The sequence below is a fragment of the Carcharodon carcharias genome, chromosome 3, assembly GCF_017639515.1.
Source record: "Carcharodon carcharias isolate sCarCar2 chromosome 3, sCarCar2.pri, whole genome shotgun sequence".
In the NCBI taxonomy this organism is placed as follows: Eukaryota; Metazoa; Chordata; class Chondrichthyes; order Lamniformes; family Lamnidae; genus Carcharodon; species Carcharodon carcharias.
Window position 1 is genome coordinate 103587344 of NC_054469.1, and position 17269 is coordinate 103604612.

The 17269-nt window shown below is 42.8% G+C and overlaps 1 protein-coding gene across 5 annotated transcripts in view; it reads right to left on the reverse strand.

Annotated features, from left to right (window-relative positions):
- Positions 1 to 17269, reverse strand: part of si:ch211-197h24.6 — a 115245-nt gene that overhangs the window by 70527 nt on the left and 27449 nt on the right. For all 5 annotated transcript variants that reach the window (XM_041184131.1, XM_041184130.1, XM_041184132.1 and 2 more), the window contains exons 8-10: positions 11303 to 11369; positions 9379 to 9450; positions 7262 to 7306 (exon numbers count right to left, since the gene is read on the reverse strand). In XM_041184131.1, coding sequence (XP_041040065.1) covers positions 7262 to 7306; positions 9379 to 9450; positions 11303 to 11369 — 184 coding nt within the window. The remainder of the gene's footprint in view (positions 1 to 7261; positions 7307 to 9378; positions 9451 to 11302; positions 11370 to 17269) is intronic.

Genomic DNA, 17269 nt, shown 5'->3' on the forward strand with positions numbered 1-17269 from the left:
CAATTTATTGGAGTTCTTTGAAAAGTAACAGGTGCCGTGGATAAAGGGGAATTGGTGCATGTGCTGTAATTAGATTTTCAGAAGGCATTTGATAAAGTGACTCCTAAGGTTATTGCGGAAAATAAATTCTCATGGTGTAGGGGGTAGCATATTGGCATGGATAGAAGATTGGCTAGCTAACAGGAAACAGAGTAGGCATAAATGGCTCATATTCTGGTTGGCAGGATGTGACAAGTGGTGCGTCACAGGGATCAGTGCTGGGGCCTTAACTCTTTATACCTGAAATAAATGGTCTGGATGAAGGGATTGATGGTATGGCTGCTAAATTTGTTGATGATCACAAAGGTAGGTAGGAACCTAAGTTGTGAAGAGGGCATAAGGAGGCTATAAAATGATTATAGATAGGTTAGGTAAGTGGGTAAAGATCTGGCAAATGCAGGAAAATGTGAAGTTGTCCATTTTGGCAGAACAAATAAAAAAAGAGGCATATTATCTCAATGGTGAGAGATTGCACGTCTGAGATGCAGAGGGATCTGGGTGTCCTAGTGCATGAATTCAAAAGATTAGTATGTAGGTGAGCAAGTAATTAGCAAAGCTAATAGAATGTTATCGCTTATTGCAAGGCAAATTGAATACAAGATTAGGGAGGTTATGTTTCAGTTATGCTTGGTGAGAGACCACATCTGGATTATGGTGCACAGTACTGGTCTCTTTATTTAAGGAAAATGTAAATGCATTAGCAGTTCGGAGAAGGTTTACTGGATTAATACCTGGAATGGACAGGTTATCTTATGAGGGAAGGCTGGACAGGCTAGGATTGTATCTGCTGGAGTTTGGAAGAGTAGGAGGCGACTTGATTGAAGCATACAAGGTTCTGAGGGGAATTGACAGGGTGAATGTGGAAAGGATGTTTCCTCTCGCAGGAGAATCTAGAACTTGGGATCACTGTTTCAAAGTTAGGTGTTGCCCATTTAGGATTGAGATGAGGAAAAAAATTTCTCAGAGGGTTGAGAGGCTTTGGAATTCTTTTTCTCAAAAGGTGGTTGAAGCAGAGTCCTTGAATATCTTTAAGGCAAAGATAGATAGATTCTTGATAAGCAAGGGGGTGAAAGGTTATCGGGGGTAGGCTGGAATATGACGTTAAAATCAGATCAGCCATAACCTTATTGAATGGTGGAGCAGGCTTGAGGGGCCAAGTGGCCTACTCCTGCTCCTAATTTGTATGTTCATATCTACATGCCACTCCTCAGCAACATAATCCGAAAACACATCAGGTTCTAGCGGCATGCTACTTACACTCAACTCTATCTCTACACCACCTCATTCCACACTCTGCACTGTGACTTGTCACACTTTCCTCTAAATATTGCGAAGATCGAAGCCATTGACTTTGGGCCTTGCCACAAACTCCATCTCATGCCAGTTTCCATCCATGATAGCTATCTTAGATGAGTTAAACCATTTGCACACTTGTTGTGTTTCATACTTCATGATGCATTTCCGACCACATAATTACACCATCACCAAAGCTGCCCACCTACACCTTCGTAATATTATTCAGGTTTAATCCTGCCTTAGCTTATCTGCTGCTAAAGCCTCACCTGTGCCTTTGTTACCTCCAGATTTAACTATTTCAATGCTCTTCTGGTCAGCCTTTCATCTTACACCATACATAAACCCGTGATCACCCAAAACTCTGCTGCCTGTATCTTAACTCACATCAAACCTCACTCAACCATCACAACAATGCTCGTTAACACTCTCTTGTTCCCCATCCGACAATGCCTCAATTTTAAAATACTCACCCTTGATTTCAAAAACTTCCATGGCCTCAACCCCTCAATATCTATGCAGCCTTCTCCATCTCTATAAGCCTTCCGCTCTCCATTAATTCTGGCCTTGAGCATCCCTGATTTTAAATCAAACTGCAGTCGGCAGCTGTGCTTTCAACTGCTTTGGCCCCAAGCTCTGACATTTTCTCCCTAGATCTCTCTCCTTTTATAAGATGCTTCTTAAAACCTCTCTCTTTGATCAAGCTTTTGGTCATGCCCCGATTTCGCTTTTTGCAGCTGTGTCAAACGAGTCCAAATTGTTCTTATTGATATCACACTGTTAAGTGCCTTGGAACTTGTTACGACATTAAATGCATTAGTATAAATATAATTTGTTGTTAAAAAGGGAAGTGCTGTTTGGATTTTCCACATGCTGCCATTTACTTCAAAATTAAGTCAACAGCCACTCTCAGCCAACCTCAATCACCTCAGTTCACAAAGGTGCACGAAGTCTTCTACATTTATTTCAGAGACACTCCATCTTATACAACTCTCAACCTTTTCACACAGATCCAGTTCATATTGGGACTTGGCCCTATTCCTATCCTGCATGCAACCTACTCCCCTTTCCCTGCCTTCACAGTTAAGCTAGTGTTAGAACAAAGAACAAAGAAAAGTACAGCACAGGAACAGGCCCTTCGGCCCTCCAAGCCTGCGCCAATCATATTGTCTGTCAAACTAAAACATTTTGGACTTCCGGGGTCTGTATCCCTCTATTCCCATCCTATTCATGTATTTGTCAAGCTGCCTCTTAAACACCACTATCGTACCTGCTTCCACCACCTCCTCTGGCAGCGAATTCCAGACATTCACTACCCTCTGCGTAAAAAAACTTGCCCCGCACATCTCCTCTAAAGTTTTCTCCTCTTACCTTAAATCTATGTCCCCTAGTAATTGACTCTTCCACCCTGGGAAAAAGCTTCTGACTATCTACTCTATCCATGCCATTCATAATTCTGTAAACTTCTATCAAGTCGCCCCCTCAATCTCCGTCGCTCTAGTGAGAACAATCCGAGTTTCTCCAACCTCTCCTCATAGCTAATAACCTCCAGACCAGGCAGCAACCTGGTAAACCTCCTTTGTGCCCTCTCCAACACCTCCATATCCTTCTGGTAATGTGGCGACCAGAATTGCACGCAATATTCCAAGTGTGGCCTAACCAAGGTTCTATACAGCTGCAGCATGACTTCCCAGCTTTTATACTCAATTCACTTGCCAATGAAGGCAAGCATGCCATATGCCTTCCTGACTACCTTATCCACCTGCGTTGCCACTATGTGACCTGTGGACCTGTACACTCAGATCCCTCTGCCCGTCGATGCACTTAAGGGTTCTGCCATTTACTGTATAATTCCTACCTGTATTAGACCTTCCAAAATGCATTACCTTGCATTTGTCCAGATTAAACTCCACCTGCCACTCCTCCGCCCAAGTCTCCAACCAATCTATATCTCGTTGTATCCTTTGACAATCCTCGTCACTCCTCCAACCTTAGTGTCGTCTGCAAACTTACTAATTAGCCCAGTTACATTTTCCTCCAAATCATTTACGTATACTACAACAGCAAAGGTCCCAGAACTGATCCCTGTGGAACACCACTAGTCACAGCTCTCCATTCAGAAAAGCACCTTTCCACTGCTACCGTCTGTCTTCTATGACCAAGCCAATTCTGTATCCATCTTGCCAGCTCACCTCTGATCCCGTACGACTTTACCTTCTGTACCAGTCTGCCATGTCAAAGACCTTACTGAAATCCATGTAAATAACATCCACTGCCCTTCCATCGTCGATCATCTTTGTCACTTCCTCGAAAAACTCGATCAAGTTAGTGAGACACAACCTCCTCTTCACAAAACCAGAATGCCTCTCACCAACACGCCCATTTGCTTCCAAATGGCAGTAAATCCTGTCACGAAGAATCTTTTCTAATAATTTCCCTACCACTGGAGTAAGGCTCACCGGCCTGTAATTTCCAGGATTATCCCTGCTACCCTTCTTAAACAATGGAACAACATTGGCCATTCTCCAGTCCTCTGGGACCTCACCAGTAGCCAGTGAGGAAACAAAGATTTCTGTCAAGGCCCCAGCAATCTCCTCCCTTGCCTCCCTCAGTACTATGGGGTAGATCCCATCTGGCCCTGGGGACTTATCCACCTTAATATTCTTCAAGACGCCTAACACCTCTTTCTTGATCTCAACATGATCCAGGCTATCCACACACTCTTCCCTAGACAAATCAACCGCTAAGTCCTTCTCTTTGGTGAATACTGATGAGAAGTACTCATGTAGTATCGCTCCCATTTCTTCTGGCTCCACACACACATTCCCACCTCTGTCCCTGAGTGGGCCTAACCTTTCCCTGGCTACCCTCTTGCTTTTTACATATGTATAAAAGGCCTTGGGATTTTCTTTAATCCTGGTTGCCAATGACTTTTTATGACCCCTTTTAGCCCTCCTGACTCCTTGCTTAAGTTTCTTCTTACTTCCTTTATATTCTCCACGGTCTTCATCTGTTCCCAGCCTTCTAGCCCTTACAAATGCTTCCCTTTTCTTTTTGACTAATCTCACAGTATCCTTCGTTATCCAAGGTCCCTGAAACTTGCCATACTTATCCTTCCTCCTAGCAGGAACATGCCGGTCCTGAATTCTTATCAACTGACGTTTGAAAGTCCCCCAACATGTCAGTTGTTGATTTGCCCTCAAACATCCGCCTCCAGTCTAGATTCCTCAGTTCCTGCCTAATATTGTTATAACTAGCCTTCCCCCAATTAAGCACCTTAACCTGAGGACTCCTGTTATCCTTATCCACCAGTACCTTGAAACTTACTGAATTATTGTCACTTTTCCCGAAATGTTCCCCGACTGAAACTGTTCTTCCATTGCCACTTTTTAAACTGATACTTGTCGCATTTCACTCTCCTATCTCCACGTCCTTATATTAACACTCCCTGCTGCACAACATTCACTGTTTACATTAGCATTGTACTTCACCACTCAAAATATCTGCTGCCACCCTCTCCTTCCTTGCTCAAAGGATTGCTCTGAGCTTTTGACTACTTCATTCTTTCTCTCACCAGCACAAGGAACATAAAAAATAAAAGGAGTAGGCCATTCAGCCCATTCAATGAGATCGTGGCTGATCTTCTACTTCAACAACATTTTCTTGCACTATCCCCGTATTCCTTGATGTTTTAAATATGTAGAAATCTATCGATCTCAGTCTTGAACATACTCAACGACTGAGCCTCCACTGTCCTCTGGGGCAGAGAATTCCAAACTTTCATTACCCTCTGAGTGAAGAAATTCGTCCTCATCCCAGTCCTAAATGGCCTGCCCCTTAATCTGAAATTATGTCCCCTGGTTCTTGACCCTCCAGCCAAGGGAAACATCCTTCCTGCATCTACCCTGTAAGAATTTTTATGTTTGAATGAGATCAGCTCTCATTCTTCTAAACTCCAGAGAATAAAGGCCCAGTCTATTTAATATTTCCTCATAGGATAATCCCTCCATCTCAGGAATTAGTTTAGTGAACCTTTGTTGCATTCCCTCTAAGGCAAGTATATCTTTCCTTAGGTAAGGAGACCAAATCTACACACAATACTCCAGGCGCGGTCTCACAAAGGCTCTATATAATTGCAGTAAGGCATCTTTACTCCTGCTCAAATCCTCTTGTAATAAAGGCCAACACACCATTTGCCTTCTTAATTGCTTGCTGTACCTGCATGTTAGCTTTCAGTGACTCATGAACATGGATACACAAGTCCCTTTGAAGTTCAACAATTCCCAGCCTCTCACTATTTAAGAAATACTCTGCATTTCTGTTTTCCAACCAAAGTGGATAACTTCACATTTTTCCACATTGTATTCCTTCTGCCAGATTTTTGCACGCTCGCTTAGCCTCACCAAACCCTCTCGAAGCATCATTGCACCTTCCTCACAACTCAGATTTCCACCTAGTTTTGTATCATCTGCAAACTTGGAAATAAAAAATTTAATTCCCACATCCAAATCATTGATATAAATTGTGAATAGCTGGGGTCCAAGCACTGATCCTTGTCCATTATCCAGTTCTCAAACCATGCCAGTATTTTCCCCTAATGCCATGTGGTTTAATTTTGTTTACTAACCTCGTGCCTGGGACCCTATCAAAGGCTTTCTGAAAATCTAAATATACCACATGTACCAGTTCCCCCTTATCTATTCTGCTAGTTACATCCTCAAAAAACTCCAACAGGTTTGTTAAACATGATTTCCAAGAATTCACCCTCCACGACATAATTAGGTTTACCCAGTGTCTATGTAGGTTGAAATCCCCCATAATTACTGTATTACCCTTACTACATGCAACCTCTAGTTTACCGTAATTTTCATTACTACTGCTGTTTGGTGGCCTAAAAACAACTCCCACCAACGTTTTCGGCCCTTGCTGTTTCTTAGTTCCACCCAAAATGACTCTACGTTCCACATCTTGATATTTAGAATTATTAACCAAGCTCCCCCAGCATCTTTCCCCAGCTTCCTGTCCTTCCTGAATGTCACTTACCCTCGGATATTCAGGTCCCAGCTTTGATTTCCTTGTGGCCACAACTCTGTAATGGCCATTAGGTCATGCATATGAATTTCTATTTGTGCTGTCAATTCATCTGTTTTATTAAGAATGCTGCAGGCATTCAGATACAGAGCCCTTAATTCAGTTTTTTTCCATTTGTAAATTTTGGCCTTATCCGCAGACACACTCTTAAATTTGCAATCACCATCCCTTCCTGCCATACTCTGATTATCATTACCTTTATTGCTATTGGTTTACTTCATTGTTCTTTCCCAGTTTCCCTTCTCACTCCTCCACTGCTATCCATTGTAACTCTCTCCTCCGGCTATTTTCCCCCTTGTCTTGCCAATCATTATTATCCTTTTCCTGTTAACAGTTTCCTATTCCCATGTATTCTGCCTCCGTTCCTTTGCAAAAAAGTTGTTTCCCTTTTCCCTTACGCTGCATTCTGTCCTTCCCAACACTTCATGTATTTGGCCATCTCACTTTGTGAACTATTTCTCCATCCCTCCCTTTGCCCCCAACACAAATCATTACCCCCTCTTCCCTACCATCTTCCACCCCACTTATTTTTAGCTGATGGCTTACACACTGGAATGACCCTGATGCTCGCTTCAGAGAATTCTCAGAGCTAAGTGCTGGCATTGTCACTTGTGGGAATTTTCAGTTTGATGAGTTCTGCCTATACATCAGGCACTTCAGCTCATTAGTGCAGGTCATGCAGATTTCAGGTTTCCAATATATTCAGGTTTTTTTCAACAGACTTAAAGGTCACCATCTAAAATGTTATCTAAATTGAGCTTCAAAAATGAATATGGAAAAAAGTCAGTGGCAAACATTTGGAATGATGCATAATCCTTCATCATATCAATAACTGTACCTGGGCTAGGCTTGGGTTGCTCATCAGGCTTAGTGTTCTCAGCAGCTGAAATATAAAACAGCAGGGAAATTGTGAAAATGCTTCAATGCCAATTTTGAACAAAATTTTGAAAGTAGACACTAATAATGCAAATTGCTTCTATTATAGTTACCCCACACACAAACAATCTGGGATTTTAACCAGTGACTTTCCTGGAAAATGACTGCATATCTGGTGGAAAGGACTGGATTTGGTGCTATTGGGCCCAGAATGAATTAGCATGCCAGCATTCACCATTTAAGTTGATACAAAAAATGGCTACTTGAATGAGTTATATGAAGATGGCCTAATGTCATTCAAACTACATCAAAACAGAGGAAAAGCCTGCAGGAAAGAGCAGAAAATTCTGAAAACAAATTAAAAGAATGCTGATAATGGCATGAAAATCATTCAAAAATGTAGTCAGAACATAAACATAACAGCCAGTCAGTCATCCATGTGGAACCTTAAAATATTATAAATCACATATTACTAGAGCACTAGAAAAAACATGAACTGTCTAACCTGATCACAAGCGTGGTGACAGCAGACTCTAGATGAAAATGTGCAGAGATTGCTTTCAGTCACCAGTGATAAGAAGTTTTAACATGTCAGAATCTTGTCCAGGGCTTAATTTGATACAAATACTGCAAGCACTCTCAGCTGTCTGCAAGTTTGATGGAGGAAGGATCTACTTTCGAACAGGCTGCTTCGATCAGTTATCTGACCAGCTAATCGATTTTGTTATTCAAGCCCTAGAACATCCTGTTTTCTGGGATACTTAAAGAGCCGTGGTTCCAGCTGGTACTGCTGCCATAACGAAAGCAGAAACACTGCTTATTAAGCAAAGGGAGTAACGAAGGGGAGGGACAGAGACATGGAGGCATAATGGTACAAAAGGAGGCCATTTGGCCTATAAAGTCCATGCCAGCTCTCTGTAGACCAAACCAATCAGTCCTATTCTGCCTTTCAATACCCTGCAAGTTTATTTCCCCTCAAGTACTAATCCAATTTCCTTTTGAAATCATTCACCTCCCTCATAGGCAGCAATTTCCAGTCCAATACCACTTACTGTGCAAAGAATATCTTCATCACACCCCGCACCCCCCCCAACATCACGTGCCCAAAATCTTAAATGTGTGTTCCCTAGTGGTTGTACCATCAGCTAATAAGAACAGCCTTTCTTAGTCAGACTTGATTAAATCTGTCATAATTTGTCAAATTTCCCCTCACCCACCTCGAGGAGAGCAACCTCAGCTTCTTCAACCTAACCTTGTAGCTAAAATCACCCAACCCTGGAATCATTCTGATAAATCTCTTCTGCCCCTTTCAGGGATCCTCACATAATCCCTAAAGTGTGGTGACTAGAACTGGACAGAGCCAGTGGTAGGTGTGTGCAGTTTTTTTTTCATTGGGCAGGGAGAGGTGAAAATTGTCAAATGCAAAAAAATTCTGTCTGATAAGTTGTGTATGATCTAATCAGTTCCACAACACAAAGATGATTCTGAAAATCTGCAGTGGAGATGATGTGCTGTTAGGCAGTCAACATACGTAGAAGCTGATCCTAATTTCATTGATGGAGCCTTTGAGGAGTAACACATAGATTAAAAGGACAAAAAATGGATCTATGGGATCTGCAGAATTGATTATGTAGGTCTAAAGAGACAGTTGAGATATGATCCCATGTCAAACACCGCAGAAAGGTTAGGGAGAACAAGGAGGCACAATGCACTATGGTTGTAGCCAAAGAAGACAGCTGTGGGCAGCTTCTGCACACAACAAGCAAGGGAAACCAAATCTGTGAGGAGATTCAGGTCTCTCAACAAGATAGGAAGGTTAGAAATATGGAAAGGCTTGGAAAGGACAGACAAATTCAAGGGTAATCATGTCTAGCACTTACTTTATTTCACATACCTCCACATGGACAAAGGCTCCTGTGCTGTATTCACAAATACAGTAGCCATTTTTTGTGGCACAAACAGATCAACTTCCAACACAAGAGTCATATGGGTTTGAAATCATGATCTCCAAAGTTTATAAAGGGTCGGGGGCAGTGAAGAGGAAGGAGAAAATGACAAGTAAATGTAATAGAAGTTCACCTGTGCTAGGGCCAGTAGCAGTACTTGGAGCAGCTTCAGACTTCTGAACTTTACATTCTGGCTCTGCAGCAGCTGAAAAACAAAACCAGAAAACTTCAGTGAAAATGATTGGATGAGGAAAGTACTTGACGGGACAGAACCAAACTTGTCTCTTCACTATTTTAAAATGGATAGGATTAGCCACAGTGAACTTTTCTTCTATATTCTCATCCTTAGTCTGAAATATCCATGAACAGTGTAATCTTCTCCAGCTTCAGTTTTTTAAAATATATTCATTCGCGGGATGTGAGTTTCACTGGCTAGGTCAGCATTTATTGACAATTCCTGGTTGCCCTTGAGAAGGTGATGGTGAGCTGCCTCCTTGAACCGCTGCAGTCCATGTGGTGTAGGTGCACCCACAGTGCAGTTAGGAGGGAGTTCCAGGATTTTAACCCAGCGACAGTGAAGGAATGGCAATATATTTCCAAGTCAGGATGGTGAGTGACTTGGAGGGGAACTTCAAGGTGGCAGTTTTCCCATCTATCTGCTGCCCTTGTCCTTCTAGATGGTAGTGATCATGGGTTTGGAAGGTGCTGTCGAAGGAGCCTTGGTGAATTCCTGCAGTGCATCTTGTAGATGGTACGTACTGCTGCTACTGTGCAGCGGTGGTGGAGGGAGTGAATGTTTGTGGATGGGGTGCCAATGAAGCGGGATGCTTTGTCCTGGACAGTATCAAGCTTTTTGAGTGTTGTGGGAGCTGCACTCATCCAGGCAAGTGGGGAGTATTCCATCACACTCCTGACTTGCACCTTGTAAATGGTGGACAGGCTTTGGGAAGTCAAGAAGTGAGTTACTCGTTGCACAATTCTTAATCTCTGAGCTGCTCTTGTAGCCACAGTATTTATATGGCTAGTCCAGTTCAGTTTCTGGTCAATGGTAACCACCAGGATGTTGATGTTGGGGGAATTCAGTGATGGTAATGCCACTGAACATCAAGGGACAATGGTTGGATTCTCTCTTGTTGGTGATGGTCATTGCCTGACACTTGTGTGGCGTGAATGTTCTTTGCCACTTGTGAGCTCAAGCCTGGATATTGTCCAGGTCTTGCTGCATTTGGACATGAACTGCTTCAGTATCTAAGGAGGCGCGAATGGTGCTGAACACTGTGCAATCTTCAGCGAATATCCCCACTTCTGACCTTATGATGGAAGGAAGGTCATTGATGAAGCAGCTGGAGATGGTTGGACACTACCCTAAGGAACTCCTGCAGTGAGGTCCTGGAGTTGAGATGACTGACCTCCAACAACCACAACCATCTTCTTTTGTGCTGGATATGACTCCAACCAGCGGAGAGTTTTCCCTGATTCCCATTGACTCCAGTTTTGCTAGGGCTGCTTGATGTCACACTCGGTCAAATGCTGCCTTAATGTCAAGGGCAGCCACTCTCATCTCACCTTGGGAGTTCAGCTCTTTTGATCATGATTGAACCAAGGCTGTAATGAGGTCAGGAGCTGAGTGGCCCTGGCAGAACCCAAACTGGACGTCAGTGAGCAGGTTATTAAGCAAGGTTATTAATTATTATTAAGCAAATGCTGCTTGATAGCACAAATTCTGAAATCCAGAAATGACTTGGTCCCAATTATTCCAGACTGGAGAGGTTACAACCGTGTATAGAAAACACAAGTTTAATATTTGAAGAATATCAAAAGGAAATAGGACATTTTATGGTAACTTGATTACAGAAAATCAAAGCAAGTCTTCAAAGATAAAAATAAAAGCCTGGACAAATTTTCATTCGGAAAAGAGATAAATAGCAATCAACTTTGGCAGTTGGATGGATAACATTATTGTGCAAGATGGATAAAAAAAACCAAACTGAATCCATTATTGTAAATGATGTGTAATTTTGATTGCTTAATATAAAATAACTGTGCCAATAACTTACACTTTTCTGCAACTCTTTTTACAGCAGTTTTTTCATTGGTCTTTGTATCATTTTTCTCTAGGACAACCTGAAATTTAAAATATAACCAAAAGCTTAATTCAAAAACCTTTTCTTTTTTAATTCATTCATGGGATGCGGGCATCGTTGGCTCGGCCAGCATTTATTGTCCTTGCCTAATTGGCCTTGAGAGAATGATGATGAGCTACCTTCTTGAACCTCTGCAGTCCATGTGGTGTAGGTACACCCACAGTGCTGATAGGGAGGGAGTTCCAGGGTTTTGACCCAACGACAGTGGTGGAATGACGATGTAGTTTCAAGTCAGGATAGTGGGTGGCTCGGAGGGGAACTTGCAGGTTGCGGTGATCGCATGTATCTGCTGCCATTGTCTTTCTAGATGGGTGGGTTTGGAGGGTGCTGTCTAAAATAGACTGGTGAGTTCCTGCAGTGCCTCTTGTAGATGGTATACACTGCTGCCACTGTGCGTTGGTGGTAGATGGAGTGAATGTTTGTGGATGGCATGCCAATCAAGTGGGTTGTTTTGTCCTGGATGGTGTCAAGCTTCTAGAATGTTGTTGGAGCTGCACTCATCCAGACAATTGGAGAGTATTCCATCACACAGCTGACTTGTGCTTTGTAGATGGTGAACAGGTTTTGGTGAGTCAGGTGGTGAGTTACTCACTGCAGGATTCCTGGCCTCCAACTTGTTCTTGTAGCCACAGTATTTATAATGGCTAGTCCAGTTCAGTTTCTGGTCAACCATCAGGATGTTGAGAGTGGGGGATCCAGCGATGGTAATACCATTGAATGTCAAGGGATGATGGTTAGATTCTCTCTTGTTGGAAATGGTCATTGCCTGGCACTTGTGTGGCGTCAATGTTACTTGCCACTTGTCAGCCCAAGCCTGGATATTGTCCAGGTCTTTCTGCATTTGGACATGGACTGCTTCAGTATTTGAGGAATCAAAAATGGTGAACATTGTGCAATCATCATCAAACATCCCCACTTCTGACCTTATGATGAAAGGAAGGTCATTGATGAAGCAGCTGAAGATGGTTGGGCCTTGGACGCTACCCTAAGGAACTCCTGCAGCAATGTACTGGAACTGAGTTGATTGACTGCTAAACACCACAACCATCTTCCCTTGTGCTGGGTATGACTCCAACCAGCAGAGAGCTTTCCTCCTGATTCCCACTGACTCCAGTTTTGCTAGGGTTCCTTGATGCCACACTCGGTCAAATGCTGCCTTGATGTCAAGGGCAGTCACTTTCACCCCATCGCAGGAATTCAGCTCTTTTGTCCCATGTTTGGACCAATGCCGTAATGAGGTAAGGACCCGTGTGACCCTGGTGGAACCCAAACTGAGAGTTAGTGAGCAGGTTAGTGCTAAGCAAGTGCCGTTTGATAGCACTGTTGATGACCCCTTCCGTTACTTTACTGATGATCGAGAGTAGACTGATGGGGCGGTAATTGGCGAGTTGGATTTGCTCTACTTTGTGTGTACAGGACATACCTGGACAATTTTCCACATTGCCAGGTAGATGCAAATGTTGTAGCTGTACTACAACAGCTTGGCTCGGGGCAAGGCAAGTTCTGGAACACAAGTCTTCAGTACAATTGCTGAAATATTGTCAGGGCCGGTAGCTTTTGCAGTATCCAGTACCTTTAGCTATTTCTTGATATCACGTGGAGTGAATCGAATTGATTGATGACTGGCATGTGATACTGGGGACCTCTGGAGGAGGCCAAAATGGATCATCCACTTGGCACTTCAGGCTGAAAGTCATTGCAAATGGTTCAGCCTTATCTTCTGCACTGATGACTTTCACATACAATAGACAAATTCATTGCAAAAGGCTTTAGAATGTTTAAAGTTTTTACTCCAACCTGTCAACCTGGTGAAGCGACAACACAGAACCACTTGCATGCAATCGACAGAGCTCAGCGAACCCACAACCAACGGATTAGATCTAAGCTCGGCAATCCTGCCACATCTAGTCATGAATGGTAGTGGACAATTAAACAACTGTAGGAGGAGGCTCCACAATTAGGGGCTTCCCCATCCTCAATGATGGGGGAGCCCCACACATCATTGCAAAAGACCAGGCTTAAGCATTTGTAACCATTTTAAGCCTGAGGTGCTGAATGGATGATCCATCTCGGCCTCCACCTGTGGTCCCCAGTTTCAGATATGGATATCACTCCACTTGATATCATGAAACGGCTGAAGGCACTGGATACTGCACAGCCAAATGTTCCAACAACATTCCAGCAATAGTGCTGCAGACTTGTGCTCCAGAACTTGCCGCGCCCCCAGCCAAGCAGTTCCAATGCAGCTACAACCCTGGTATCTAACTGGCAGTGTGGAAAATTGTCCAGGTATGTTCCACCCACAAAGAAAAGGACAAATCCAACCAGGCAATTACCGCCCATCAATCTACTCTCAGTCATCAGCAAAGTATTGGAAAGTGTTGTCAACAGTGCTATCAAGCAGCACTTATTCAGCAGTAACCTGCTCACTGGCACTCAATTTGGATCCCACTGGAGCACTCAGTTCTTGACCTCATTACAGCCTTGGTCCAAACATGGACAAAAGAACTGCACTCCCGAGGTGAGGTGAGAGTGACTGCCCTTCACATCAAGGCAGCATTTAACTGACTGTGACTCAAGGGGCCCCAGCAAAACTGATGTCAATGGAAATCAAGGGGAAAACTCTCTGCTGGTTGGAGTCATATCTAACACAAAGGAAGATGAATGTGGTTTTTGGAAGTCAATCATCTTAGTCCTGCGACATCGCTGCAGGAGCTCCTCAGGGGAGTGTCCTAGGCACAACCATCTTCAACTGTTTCATCAATGACCCTCCCTCCATCATAAGGTCAGAAGTGGATGATTGTACAATTTTCAGCACCATTTTTGACTCCTCAAATACTGAAGCAGTCTATGCTCATATGCAGCAAGACCTGGACAATATTCAGGCTTGGGTTGATATGTGGCAAGTAATATTCACACCACACGAACGCCAGGCAATAACTATCTTCAACAAGGGAGAATATAACCATCTCCCCATGATGTTCAATGCATTACCATTGCTGAATCCCCCACTATCAACATCCTGGTGGTTACCATTGACCAGAAAATGAGCTGGACCAGTCATGTTGGTAATGTAACAATAACAGTGGGTCAGAGGCTAGGAATTCTGCAGACAGCAACTCATCTCCTGACTTCCCAAATCCTGCCCACCCTGTACATAGCACAAGTTAGGGGTATAATGGAATACTCTCCACTTGCCTGGATGAGTGCAGCTCCAACAACACTCAAGAAGCTCAACATCATCTAAGAAAAAGCAGTCTGTTTGATTGGCACCCCATCTACTGCAATAAACATTCACTCTCTCCACCACCAATGCATAGTGGCAGCAGTGTGTACCATCTGCAAGATGCACTGCACCAACTCACCAAGGTTTCTTTGGCAGCACCTTCCAAACCTGCGACCTCTACCAGGACAAGGGCAGAAGATACTCAGGAACACCACCACCTGCAACTTCCCCTCCAAGCTACACATAATTCTGACTTGCAACGATATCACATTCCTTCACTGTCACTGGATCAAAATCCTGGAACTCCCTTCCTAACAGCACTGGGGATGTTCCATACACCACATGGACTACAGCGGTTCAAGAAGGCAGCTCACCATCCCCTTCTCAATGACAATTAGGGACAGGCAATAAATGCTGGCCTGGCCAGTGACATGAATGAATTTAAATAGAAACATCAAACATCATCTTCCAAAATCTGTATTCCCCACTACTCCCCCGTATTTATACACATAATTAATGCATTGCTATTTTGCACTTTAATGTCGAGGACTACACAAGTACTCCATCTAACATATGAACTGTGTTCAAAAGTAACTATCTGAATAAACATAATGTTGGATTACTGCATTTAATCAACAGGAGGCTTATTAGAAAATAAACAAAACTAACAAAAGTTTGAACGAATTTCCAGTTAAAAATGACTTCACATCATCAAGATGTCCCAAAGTACTTCAGAGCCAATTATTTTGAAGTTAAGTGACTTTATAAAATTTAAGACAGCTACATTGTGCACAGCAAGATCTAACAGATAGCAAATAATCAATTACTCTTTCTCTGTGGCACTGATTACAGACAGCATGTTAGCCAAAATCTCTTACTCTTCTTCAATTAGTAGTATGGGAACTTTTACTTCATGTGAACAGTCAGTCAGTCAGCAATGATTCCCTACAGGTTTTACCATCATAAATCCCCAAGGAACAAGCTGTAGACAAACTATAAAGCATCATATTGCTGAAAAGCTTGCTGTCTTTAATACAGTTGATCCAGTATAATAACTCAAGCTGAACAGTTTGAGCCTCTTTGAAGAGCCAACACCTAGCATGGCAAATGGCATTTAACATTTATTCATGCTGCCAACATAATCAAAGACATCTTTTACCATAGCTATTTGATGAAGCAACAGAGGGTTGATGGGAGTGCAGCTGATATTGTGCGTAACGGTTTTCAAAAGGTGTTTGATAAAGTATCAAATAAGTAGATGTTATAAAAATGGAAGTTTACCGGATGAAAGGGGCAGTGCCAACATGGATGGAAAACTGGTTAAGAGACAGGTTGCAGACAGTAGTGGCAATTAGTTATTTTTCAGACTGGAAGTGTGTAGTTTTGTCCTTCAGGAGTTAGCAATAGGACCATTGTCCTTTTTGATATAAATTAATAGCCTGGATGAGGGTATACAGGACATAATTTCAAAAGTTTGCAGACGACATGATACTCAATAATGTAGTATACAAAGAGGAAGATAGTAACAGACTTCAGGACGACATACACAGGCAGGTAAATTGGTAAACATGTGGCTGATGAAATATAACGCAGAGAATTGTGAAGGGATGGGTTCTGGTAGGAAGAATATGATGTGCTTTAAATTAACTATTATAATTTTAAAAGGAATGCCAGAACAGAGAAATCTGGCAGTGTACATACAGAAATCTTTGCAGGTGACAGGACAAGTTGAAAAGGCTGTTAAAAAGCATATCAGAAAATTGGTCTTATGCACAGAATCACAGTACAAAAGCAAGGAAGTTATGCTGAGCTTTACAAATCTTTACAATTCCACTTGGAGTATTTCCGCCCATTTTTGGGCACCACACTTCCAAGGTGTCAAGGCTTTAAAGAAGGTGCAGAGGAGCAGTACCAGAATGGTATCAGTTTTACAGGGCTGTTGCATGGAGATTATCATAGAAACTAGGGTTATTCTCCTAGGACAGAGAAGTTTAACTGGAAATTTAACACAGGTGTTCAAAATTATGAATGGTTATGAAAGAGTAAAAAAGGAAAAACTGTGTCCAATGACAGATGAGCCAGTAAACAGAGGGTGCAGATTTAAGGTAACATAGACGTTGGATGAAACCTAGTGCAGGGAAAGGTGAGGCTGTATATTTTGCAAAGACATGAGAAATTAATGCAGTTTTTCATATGGAGTCTTCTGTATTAAATAGTGGCACAGAGTACAAAAGAGGTAATGCTAAACCTAGACAAATAATCAGTTATTCCTGTGTTAGAATATTGTGCTGAGAATAAGGCACCCCAGTTTAGGAGGACAGCCACTAAGATATCAGGGATGAGGCTTTCCTTATGAGGAAAGGCCAGAGAAACTGGGGCATAAAAGATAGAGCTGTACAAAATTGCATTTCGGAGAATTGTGCTTGTTTCTTTCTTCCCTCCCTCCCAGAACCATGATAGGATTTTGTCTTTCGTTCAACCACTCCACCAGACTCTATATTCAACAAATTAACCTCTGCCACTTCATGAATGTCACCACCATCAAGTATTCTTCCCCGCTGCTGCCGCCACTCCCCCCACCCCTTTCAGCATTCCTAAGGGACCATTTGCAACATCCTGGTCCACTCCTAAATCACCAACACCCCTTCCCCTAC